The 11,895-nt window shown below is 40.1% G+C and overlaps 1 protein-coding gene across 1 annotated transcript; it reads left to right on the top strand.

The window, feature by feature from the left end:
• Positions 1-367: 367 nt before the first annotated feature.
• LOC113006349 (bifunctional protein GlmU-like) lies at positions 368-5,525 on the top strand. Its single transcript, XM_026142267.1, has 3 exons — positions 368-480; positions 4,416-4,607; positions 4,696-5,525. Exons 1-3 carry the CDS (start codon positions 478-480, stop codon positions 4,954-4,956), a joined length of 456 nt encoding a protein of 151 aa, XP_025998052.1. The 5' UTR covers positions 368-477; the 3' UTR covers positions 4,957-5,525.
• The last annotated feature ends 6,370 nt before the right edge of the window (positions 5,526-11,895 follow it).

The following is an 11,895-nucleotide window of genomic DNA, read 5'->3' as shown; positions in this document are numbered from 1 at the left end:
GCAGAGCTTTTGCGTACTGGTGAATTAACCATTAGAGAAATATAAAATCTTTTTTGGTACTTACCAATACTTTTTACAATTTAAATACAACTTAGGAAAGTTTTGGCATAGACCTCGTAATAAATTCGTTAAGCATTGCATAGCTTATATCTTATATTTTGAGTTCAGAATTGGGGTTTCTCTTTTATTGTGTGCATTTATTTATCTGTTTATTTTTGTTCTTTTAGCTTCTCTCATTTCATTTGCATCACCGTCATTATTTTCACCATGCAGAGCTTCATATTCTCCAGCAGGTGGCGGTCAAAGACAAGAAAAATAAAACCCTAACTCCACACTCAGCAGGAAGTGAGACGTTTGGAAGGTTTCTCTGGCTGCTGAGCATGCTCAGTTCAGTCCACAGCGTAATGGCCCTGCGTGTGTGTGGCTTTAAGTGTTTACCTGAACTTTAGTCCCTCAGGATCCTCAGCGCAGTGCAGAATGGTAAGTTTCTTCTACTTCATCACCTTTGGTTCCTTTTAAAACTGCAGATACATGTGAATTTCTTTAAATGTCCCCGACAGGTTTGTTTCTGTCTTCCTCCAAAAATATAAAGTTAAAAACAAAATTACACCAGCTCCTTATTTTGTAAAAGAAAAGATACTTGTCTACGTTATTTTGTGGCTCACACAGCAGCTGCAGACATTCAGCTCAGCCTAAAAACTTCTCATGACCCTCTGATGAGCCCTGCCAGCCACAGTCATAGTCCTAAGGTATAAAAACCAGACCCTGTTGGTCTTTTTTTGTTTGTGAACAACCAAGTGAAACGTTATCAGAACATACTCTGCCTCACTATTATCAAGGTATTTGATGATATTTATAACCTGGCTTTATGACTGCTGGCTCTCCTGGCTGTTTGGTACTCCTAGAAAAGATATGAGTTCAGTCAAGACCACTGTAGTCAAAAGATTTTTCTGTCTACCTGCACCAATGGAGATGCTGGGATGGCGGTGTGTTGCAAAGCGGCTTGCAAAATTGCAGCAAATGTGAGTGCGTCGCTCAACATTGTCACCATTTCAAACAAATGTAAAATTAATGTATATAAAGGATCATACTCACTATAAATCGCCTTGAGGCAATTATTCTTTTGATTTGGTGCTATATAAATACAATTTAAGTAAGTAGTAGGACATTACTATAATAGTCATTTCATTTGTTTTTATTGTGTTTTTATTTTAAGAATTTTATAACATTTATTTAAAAAATTGTTTTAAATTGTTCTAAAAGAGGCAGCTGTTCAGCTCTAAATCTGACTACGGGTAGAATTAGCTTTTTGCTTTTGTTTCTGTGAATGGAAGAAGTTTCCTCGTTTCTGTGAGGCTTTCCTCTCCTGTGCCAGAATCAGTTTATCAGCACGCTGCTGAGGCCAGTTCTGCTTTGTAGCCTTCTGAGAACTAAAGTTTTAAAACCAAATGTTACCCAGAAGTTAGAGTAATGTGTGTGAGAGGAAAATCACAACCTGTGAATCACTGGTATGTTTCTTACCCCTGTCATAGATGTCACACCGCTGACATTAGTGATTCCAAATTTAGGACCGGCAACTTGAAACCATAAAATATTAAGTCTGCGTACAGGGTCTGTTTTTTTTGTTTTGTTTTTTAACTGCTTACCACATGTAAAGATCCTGTCATTGATCTCTGCTGCAAAACCACATATAAAGTGATGCCAAAGTTTTACCGACTTTACATCAAAATGGAAGAAGCCACCGTGACGTCAGTCACCCACAGTCGTTTGTGAGCCAGAGGTGACTGAAGTAATGTGAGATGGTTGAGTGTTAAATTATCAGCTACAGTACACCCTAGCTAATTTACCATTTGGTAAGTTATCAGCTGTGTTTGTGCAGCACACATGTTCATAGGTTCTAAGTAATAAAAACTCCAATTTCAGACAGTTTCATTAAATTTGTTTTAAAAAGGCACAAAAACCACAAACATGGTGGAAAAGTCCAGTTCAGTGATACGATTAGTGAGACAGGTGAACTTTAAGCCTTGCCATTATTCGAATAAAAATAAATAAATAAACTTCCAGTAAAAAGTGTGTGAAGGAGACTTTTCATAGAGGCCAAAGTAGAATTTATATCAGGCTGTAAACATGTTTATTGCTACTGTAATGTTGGACATTTGAACATGGGAGGCTGGGATTGGCTCAGTTTTGGAGCGTCACGTAAAAATTAGATTTTTCAGTAAAAAAAAAAAAACTAAAACATTTTGTTAAAATTCAAAACAGAGGAAAAAAACAAGAGTGAAAGGTTATTCAGATAAATACACATAACAGTCTGAAAGCAGTTTATTAGAGTGTTTTTAATCTGCAGATTTGTGTTCAGGGACAGGACACATGGGCAAGCCAAGACCATAGTTTGAACGCCACATTGTAATTAATTTTTACATTTACAGTCAGAGCATGATTTCTACTCTTCTTTCAGGGTGGATTTATCTTAATTTTTACTTATTTTTGTATTCTGAAACAACCGGGGTTAAATCTCTGTGTGTGTGTGTGTGTGTGTGTGTGTGTGTGTGTGTGTGTGTGTGTGTGTGTGTGTGTGTGTGTGTGTGTGTGTGTGTGTGTGGAGATACTGGACACGAGTTATCTGAATATTTAGTGTTTTCTTTCTGGGGTAAACGGATCAGTGCACATCAACATTATATTTAGCAACATATCACATCTTTGTTTTGTTCAAAATGTATTTATGCCCACGAAACTCAAGTTTATTTATAAAGCACAAATAACCAGATAAAGTGCTGCACAAATATGTGGAAAATGTTATTACTAATAAGTCAGCCATTGTTTGCTTAAGATAAAATATGTAATTAATAAGTTTCAGCACACGCTTGATTAAAAGTCAACAGATATGTAATAGTCTATCTGTAAACTGCGATACAGCAACTCCCTGCTGGACTTTAACCTTTTATCAACCACCAGGTTACCATTGAACTGGTAGGGTTTTTGTAAGGTTCAAATCTAACCCATTCTAGCCATGCCCTTAACTTCCAAAATCCTTAAACAGTATTCTGATTGATGAGTTATTAAAAAAGAAAACCTCCCATAAAAATTTTGTGAAGGAGGAAACCATCCACAGAGGCCAAAGTAGAATTTTATAGCGTGCTGTAAACGTGTTTATTGCTACTGTAAAGTTGGACATTTTAACATGGGAGTTTGTGGGGCTTGACTCAGCTTTAGAGCATCAAGTGGACGATGATGCTCCAAAACGTAATGAAAAAAGTTTAACTAAAATTGAAAAGGCAGAAAATAAGTGGAAAAGTGATTCACGTGTATACATTTAACAATCTAATGACAGTTGATAAGAACGTTTTCCTTCCCCTGAAAGAGACGCCACAGAGACACTGAGACAACAAAGGTTAGCTTTAGGAAAATGTGCATTTAAAAAAAACCAAACATGCATATACCTGACATTTTACTCATGATTTGTTTTGTCTTTTTAATCACATATTTGTTTCTAAGTGATGTTGTTCTGTTTTCATGAATGTACATGTACAACATTTATAAAGAAACAGAACTGGTGGATGGATTGAGGCCTCTCCACATACGAGAGGTGCAGATGACAATATACATCGATTCATATGAATTCTGAAATATCTGTTTGAGAAGTATGAAGAAAACCATTTGAGAGCAGTGCCAGTGATGCAGACCCAGTTTTGTAGTCTGCTAATAAGAGTAGCATGATAAATGTTGAAAAGGCTAAAATAAATACTATAAAATGTAAAGCTGCTGTCACTCCACACATAAATACTGACATTTCAGTTGACTGAGTGGCTTCAACATTTTACAGCAGCTTGTCCTCAAACTGGAGTTTCTCCTGCTCTTAAAACAAAATCAAATCCTACCTTCTGTTAAAGCTCGAGACGGCTGCTTGTTCGCTGTCTGGCTCGTCAACATGTCGGGTAAATAAACGTAAAGTAATGTGATGTGTGCTCCACCTCCTCTGCCTGTTTTCTTAAAAAAGGCTCTTTGTAAAGCTGCTCCATTAATGTTGGCTGCACGTGACGCCCTCTTTCACCCCCGCAGAGGTCAGAGGTCAGCCTGGTGTTTGGATAAGCACACTGATCCTGTTAAAGATCTGAATGGACCACACACACACACACACACACACACACACACACACACACACACACACACACACACACACACACACACACACAGACCAACAAAAGAGATATTTTTTGTCCACTCTGGAATAACGCACAATTCTGTTGTTGTTGTTGTTTTTTAATCAATTTTTTATTCATTTATTTGAAGTCTGAGTTTGAGTTGTAGAACATAAATAAAACAGGACATGAGAAAAGACCTAATAAATTAATTCCCCTTTTTTTTAAATGAAGGAAGATGAAAACCACAGAAATAATTCTGTCTTTATCTCCCAGAGTTCAGCAGGAGCAGGATCGGCCCTCCAGGTCCATGCGATCAGGGTCCGCCCGGGTCAGGAGCTGCTGGGAACTCTGCAGGCTTTCGTGGAGGTGAAGCGTCTCCGAGCGCCGTTCATAGTCACGTGTGTTGGCAGCCTCACCAAGGCGACGCTGCGGCTGGCGAATGCCACGGCAACAAAAACAAACGAGGTAGTCGAGGCAGCGTGTTGGGTTGTATTTATAGAGCTCTGAGACACGTGGGCTCGTCATGATGTCAGCTTTTAAACTTTTCCTTCAGGTGGTGCACCTCAGTGGGCCCTTTGAGATCGTCTCCCTGGTGGGCACTCTTAACCCAGACGCCCACATTCACATCAGCCTCTCAGACTTCGAGGGCAAGACAGTGGGAGGTCATGTGCTGGGAGATCTGGAGGTGTTCACCACAGCTGAGGTGGTCATTGGTGAAGCGGTAGACCTGGAGTTCACCAGAGAGATGGATGAGCAAACGGGTTTCCCCGAGCTCGTGGTTCAACCACGACCACAGACCAACCAGTCAGCCTGAATGAAAATTACAGGAATCGTTCATCTTTACATTTAATATCTAGTCTGTGAATCTGAGAGATTAATTAAAAACTTATCAGCAATATTTGAGCCGCAGCATTTACACCTGCAGGGCAGCTAACAGAACATCGATCAGCTCCACACAACAATCGTCCCTCAAGAATCTGTCTGTACCCAACACATGACACATCGGACTTACATCATGTGCTTTTATGTAAATCCCAAAAGTTGATTCTATTCATCCGGATGTCCAGATAATTTACTTACCTGGATGATTGAGCATACATCAAGACAGGTCTTACGTAGGCTTTTCATTGTCCACAAAGCAAAACTGTGGGACTGGTGAAGCTTCATCATGAGCTATCCTTGAAGCTAACTCTGAGATTAACACTGTGCTGAGAAACTCAGTCAAAGCTTCATGTTGAACTAGAAGAATGTGACATTAACTAAACTTTCTTCCAAATCTAGCAGAAATAGTCTCAATAAATACTGACTGTTAAATTACTGCAAAGATGCAATGAGATGACTTTGTTGAAAGAGCACCATTAAAGGCTTAAATCCTGAACAATGCTTGAAAGGAATTTTTGCATTGTATATATCATTTAAGGTATTTTTGCAGGTTTTCATCTCAGTTTACTGGAGTTGATGGTGCACATATAAACAAGGTTAAAAGTTGATGTAAGTTAAACGAGTTTAAAGTTGTTGTTCTGCACAGAGATGGCTGAAGGGATCATTTGTAAAATACTCAGCAGGCATTTCAAAATTGTTTGTTTTGTGCTCAAATAATTTAAAAAAATGCAAACCCTAGCAGTTTGGTTAGCGTCGGGACAGAGGAGCGATCATTTCTCCTGCACGCTTGTGCTCTGCAGTCTTTACAGTAGCTGCTCCGCTTCCAGGAGAAAGAGGCGGGGCACATTAAAGTCGAGCTACAAAGGGTCCCCGCTGCAGCTTTGTGCTTTTGTTTGTCCGCGTCAGCGCAGCATGGTGGCCAAAAAAGCGTTGGTGGTCTGCCCCTGTGCCCCCGCCCCCAAGGGGGGCAGGGGGCCGTTTAACACATCCAACTAAAGCAGCTTTGTTTTCCTTCCTGACAAATGAGAAGGCGATGCAGGCGTGCAAAGCAGATGTTCTGGATTTAAAATATCACTTTTTGATCTCCATCCGTTCTTTCGTTGCTTGAAATCACATCTTAATGTGGCAGAGGTGATTAAACATCACCAGCGTTGTTTTATTCGCTCTCACGTACCCTCGCTGTGCGTCCACACAGAGATATGTTGCTGTTCTTCTTTAAAATGTCGCCGACTAACAAGTTTAGAAGTAAGAGTTGTTGTTTATTAATGTTTGTGTCTGGCATCCTGCTGTGAGGCACCAATTACTTTCTACTGTGAGTCTCTTGCTTGACCGAGAGATGGCTTTAATCTGTGCGCAGCTTCAGAGTTCAGGTTGCTGTGTTTGTGCCCACACTGCGGCTCGATGTGTCCCCATGCTGACCTTTTAAAAACACACAAACACGAGCATTTCAACACTGTTATTTTATGAATTCATAGTATTGAATGGGTTGCACCTGTAGAGCTTGAGTGAAGTCAATGTAAAAGATAAAGGTGCAACAATCCCTATACATATATAACTATTCATTAGGAGGGGGTGTTGAAGATGCATGGAACAGCCAGCAGGATAGGCTACTCTGTTTGAACTGTGGTTGGTTCCTTATCTGAGCTCCAGCTGTGGAGAAGACAGAAGTTTGATTATTGGAAGAAGTTCATCAACTGAAGGGAAGTCAAGTGTTAAACACAGTCCAAACTGTCCACTGTGGCCTCTGTCTGTGCTTCCTGAACTCTGTGGTAAACTGTTGCTTCACTGTCAGCATGCAGTTTGTTTCTATAGTGTCTGCATTGGCAGAATTCCCACACAAATCTCTCTTTTTGATACAGAAATTGACATCAGCATGGGAATATAAATCCCACTTCAGGCTTCAAGGTTCAAGGTTCTTTATTTGTCACATGCATAGTTATACAAGTATAACACACAGTGAAATGTAGCCTGACTATTTTACAGGATAGACAATATAAACATATTTAAAATTAAAGGAATTTGAAATGTACATTGTGCCTTGGTTTAGAGTGTTTGGAAGAGAGTCCTGTCTCAGTCAATTATAGATGATGTAAGAGGGCGGGTGTGTGTGTTTAGGGCACGGATGGCTTGGGGATAGAAGCTCCTCTTGAGTCTCTCTGTCCTTGCCTGGAAGATGCGGAACCTTCTACCAGATTGCAGAAGTTGGAACAGTTTGTTGCCAGGATGGGACGGGTCCTTCAGTATCTGCGCTGCTCTAGTCCGGCATCTCCTGGTGTAGGTGTCCTGAAGTGGGGGGAGAGCAATCCTGCAGCAGCGTTCTGCTGTACGGATCACTCTCTGGAGAGCTTTTTGGTCCTTCCTTTCAGGGAATTTGGGGAATGCTGCCAGATTTTAATCTACTGATTTGTTTTTTGATGGCTTTTGTCTTTAGACCTTGTGTCTGGGCAGTATTCTCCTAAAGTTTACAGAATGTGTTCAGATGATTGCTGTTTAGAATTTCAGTTTTAAAGACCGCCTGGCTTAACATGATTCACAATCCTTTTGTAAAAGCAAACATGTTTGGTAGCTGGTGGAAAGAATAGACTGATAGTAAAACTACCTCAGGTAACTAGTCACACACACACACCCCGCTCTACTCAGGTGAATCTCCTTGTACAGATGAAAAGCAATGCAGATGATAGTATCTGCTCTCTTTTTCTCATTAGAGGATTCTCCTCCCTGTTGCCTTTTGTCCCTCTACTTGTGTTATCCATCAGTAATGAGCCCAATAAAAACAGGGGACTCTGGTGTTGTTAAGCCGCCCCCTCTTCGCCTCACTTCTAACGAGACCAACCCTGGTCATTTGTAAGTCGGCTGCAAAACAGACTCCTGTTTGAGGAAACAAGAGAAGCCGTGGTGGCGGTCGCAGGCCTATGGCACAAGCAGACATCCCCCTCCCCGGGAAGCTGGTGCTGATCAGCCGGCTTTCGGCTTTTATGTGGCAGTCAAAGATCTTCCAGGCTAATGACACGCAGCTCTGTTTGAATGTCACAGCATGAGGCGGAGGGCTGGACAAATCCCACACACAGATCAAAACATCCGAGCTGCTGCTGTCACCGCTAAGGGAAGCTGACACAAGTTGCTAGTGTGTTTCCAATGTACAAATGTTTTGCTGTTTTTCATATTTTTGTGGCTCAGAAAGTCAAAAACAGTGTATCCAAATGAGAAAGGTTTTCTGAAGAGGTAAAAGAAGAGCACAAAACTAAGTGTCAAGAAAACAGTGCAAGGAAAACTCAATTACAGTCCTGCACGTAACAATACAATCAGTACTGAAGTGTTCTCGAGATGGAGAGATGCAGTTCAGACCTTTTGCTGGATGAAGTCTGATAAAAGCAAAACAGAAATAAAAATGGAAAGAGGAAAAAAGCAAGGATGGAGGACTAGTTCAGACTGATACATTTTTTAAGAAAATATTAAAATAATTTGGATCTAATATCTGAGTGTTTAGCTCTTCCAATGCTAAAGTACAGACATAGCTGTTGTTTTCAACCTGGACGCTGTTCAGCCTTATCAAAGCTCACAGGATGACTTTGGATGGATGTACTTGGACATTATTAAACATGCAACAAACTCTCTGAATCATTTGTGTTTTCATTTCAGTTGAGTTTTTCCTGTTTTAAAATGTTCAATTTTACTTAAGTTTTCATTAGTTTCAGTGTAAGTTTCTTTTGTTCAATTCCCCATCCTGACACTAAAACTGTTCACACAGCAAAATAAGCCCATGTGAGTGAGTGGTAGGCTCTGAGGACTCTTTGATGATGATAACTGCAGTTCATGCCCTTTTCTCTCTGCGGTCTTTAAACTTGATCAGACAGGCTTCAGTCACATCCAGGCAGCTTATTAATGAAAAACCAAATCAATAACGCCAAATCCTCCTCAGGATTTGAACCTGAGAGCTCTTAGGCCTTAGAGTTTTGGGGCATAAAACGGTGCTGTTGCAGACTTTCACCACCAGGAGGCAGCACGAGTCAAGATGAGACGCAGGTTGCAGTAGGTGCGCTCTTCAAGAGAATCTTCAGTCAGAACCATTTACAGCATGAACCAAGTAAGACCTACTGTCAGACGCCTCACTCTGGGAAGTGGCTTCAGTTTTCCAGCTTCACTGTTATAAAGTCTGCTTTTCAACAAAACACTGAGAAGTCCACAAAGCTGAGCAGATGCAGTTATGGAGCCAGAGTCCGCAAGGCTTTGACTCTTGAGAGTGATCATCTCAAGTCAGGGGTGTATATTGTATCACATTCTTTCAGTTTGAGTGTTTTTTACCTGCTCTTGGGTTAAATTGAAGCATAGCATGTACGTAATTCATGGATGGCATGTATGTAACAGGACCCACTTTCTATGGCTTAGCCACTCTTAGCTGGTGAGGAAACAAGCTCATCACTGACATATATGTTCATTTAATATTTGTGACCCAAACTTATGTCATAAAGTTATTTTTTTCTGTACTGATAATGTAGTGCACGAAACATTGTGGACAACCCAGTGAAACTGTTCTTGTGTTTTTGTTTGTTTGGTGGCACTCCTGTGGAAAACCAGACAGTTGAAAAAAACAATATAAAAAAATGCCTGTGATGTCACCCACTGATATTGTTGGTGTCATTGCTAGCATTTTGGTCCCAGCTTTTTTTAATTGTTGTTGTTTGTTCTTTTAATGACCTGCAAAAGAAGCCATATTATTTGTCAGAACACTCCTTTAAAATACTCCGAAAGGCTCCAACAGCACAAACACAACTGAAAAGTCCAGTTCGGTGATATTTAAACACATTTAATGTTTCCATTAGAGGAACTGCAGTCTAGCCTGCTCTCCAGATATACGGCTTTAGGGCTAAATCCTACCAACCTATTTGGTACAAAACAAATGAAATGACACAAATCGGCTGCTTAAAGGTTAGAAGACATGACAAGACATTTGTTAGGGCAGAACATAAAGCTCAGATCCTTCAGTGTGTGGAGATCTTCTATTTGTGCCATTTGCTTTCCTGTTGTCCACTGGGTGGTGGGCAGCATCAGTGACAGAGAGGCCAACAGGCTCAACAAACTGATCCACAATGCAGGAAAAGTAGAATAGAATAGAATAATCCTTTAATTGTCCAACTGGGAAATGTAGTTGTAACAGCAGCAAAAAAAATACAAATACAAACAGAACAGAACACAGGACAAAGAACAGAAACACACAAACTTTTTACATACTTACATCATGGACAAGTTACCAAAACAGTACTGTACAGTTATTATAACTGAAGTACAGATAAGTGGCAAACCCAGGTCATAGTGTGCAAACAGAGCAGGATACTGAAAAATGTTTTAATAGTTAAGAATATTTAGAATAACTAGAAAAGTAAGTTAGGTAAATGACATTTTGGCCTAAGTGTCCTTTACCGTTTTTGTGATACTTTACTCAGTGTTGCGTTAAATGCTGTTTTTGTAGGAGTAACAAACTGTCTCTGGCTTTGTTACTATCACCTACTATCCATCTGTGAGCATGTATGAAGGTTTTTCCACAGCTGACCAGGCAAACAAAAGAACCAGAGCCTTTACAACGTACTACTGGTAATTTTTTCTTCACAAAAAAAAGAAAGAAAATCATTCGTTTATTACAAATCAAACTAAAAATAAAGGTTGGTTCTTTGTCCTTTTCAGGAAACATGGGCTCTTCCACAGCTTTAATAAGATAAACGGGCACAATCAGCGTGAGCAGAATGGGCCCAAACGCTGGTATAAACAAATAATCAAATCATTTGATGCAGTTTATGGGAGCACTGCAGCTCAAGTGCCCTTCCTCAGACCTGTGTAGCTCTGTCTAATGGGATGTTGGTTGAATTGCTGCTAGCTCGAAATTGTCATTTTATGCCTGTTATTTCTAACAATACTAACAGATAAAGAGGAGAAAAGGACATCCATAGTGGCTGACTGTGCTGTTTTCAAGGCCAATGTGGTGAAAGTTTAAATGTCCCTGAAATAAATTTGATTTTACAATGCTAGGAAAAAAATCCCAGAAATATGAAATATGAAAACTGTCAGCTGTTTTAGATCCTGTGAGCAGCCCCAAACAAAGGGTCCCACTCAAAAGGGTTAATTCCCGTGCAATCGCACAAACCAGGTGAGCCCCGTCTCAGACACTGTAGGCTGAAAGGTTAACGCTCATGACAGCACAGCTAGAAAAAGACTGACCTAGTGTGGTGTGTCAGGAGAAAGCTTCTTCTTTCTATAAAGAGCATGACAGCATGGCTTGCTGTGTTCAGATCAGGGTCACTTGATCCAATGTTGATGATAAACTTTGCTAAAAAGGGATGTTTGTAGCTTAATTTAAAAGTATCCAAACTGGGGGCTAGTACCTCAGGAAGAGTCATTTAGGGTTAGCTGGATAAAGGCTTTGTGTATTCTTCCACCATGCTTTAAAACAACAATCAGTCAGGTGTGAACAAATCATACATGTTGGGAATGATCACAAAGCCAACCCTGCATGCATTTGCAACTAGTTTTCAAAACAGAGGACAGCTCTTCCCAAACTAGGCCAAAAACAGAGTGCTGCATTATTAAATCCCACGTGTGTTTGTATAGGTATCACGTGGACACATCTAAGACGTTAATCCTGGTACCAACACAGCCTTTATCTGGTCTTCTGCGGACCATATTTTACATGTTTCCCACGTTATCAGATTAGGATTTGGGCCTCTAAAAGAGATGGGAGATTCTCAAATAACTGAATTTATTTCTGGGCTTTATGTCATTTGCTGTGGATCCATTTGTTCTTTAAAAACTGGTGTAACTAAAAATAATAGAATTCCTTTGTTGTCACTCTCCTAAAATAAAAGTAATAAAATTAGATCTG

Source organism: Astatotilapia calliptera, chromosome 15, assembly GCF_900246225.1.
Source record: "Astatotilapia calliptera chromosome 15, fAstCal1.2, whole genome shotgun sequence".
NCBI classification, from domain to species: Eukaryota; Metazoa; Chordata; class Actinopteri; order Cichliformes; family Cichlidae; genus Astatotilapia; species Astatotilapia calliptera.
The sequence above is the reverse complement of the archived record's forward strand: the minus strand, read 5'-3'. Positions and strand labels throughout refer to the sequence as shown.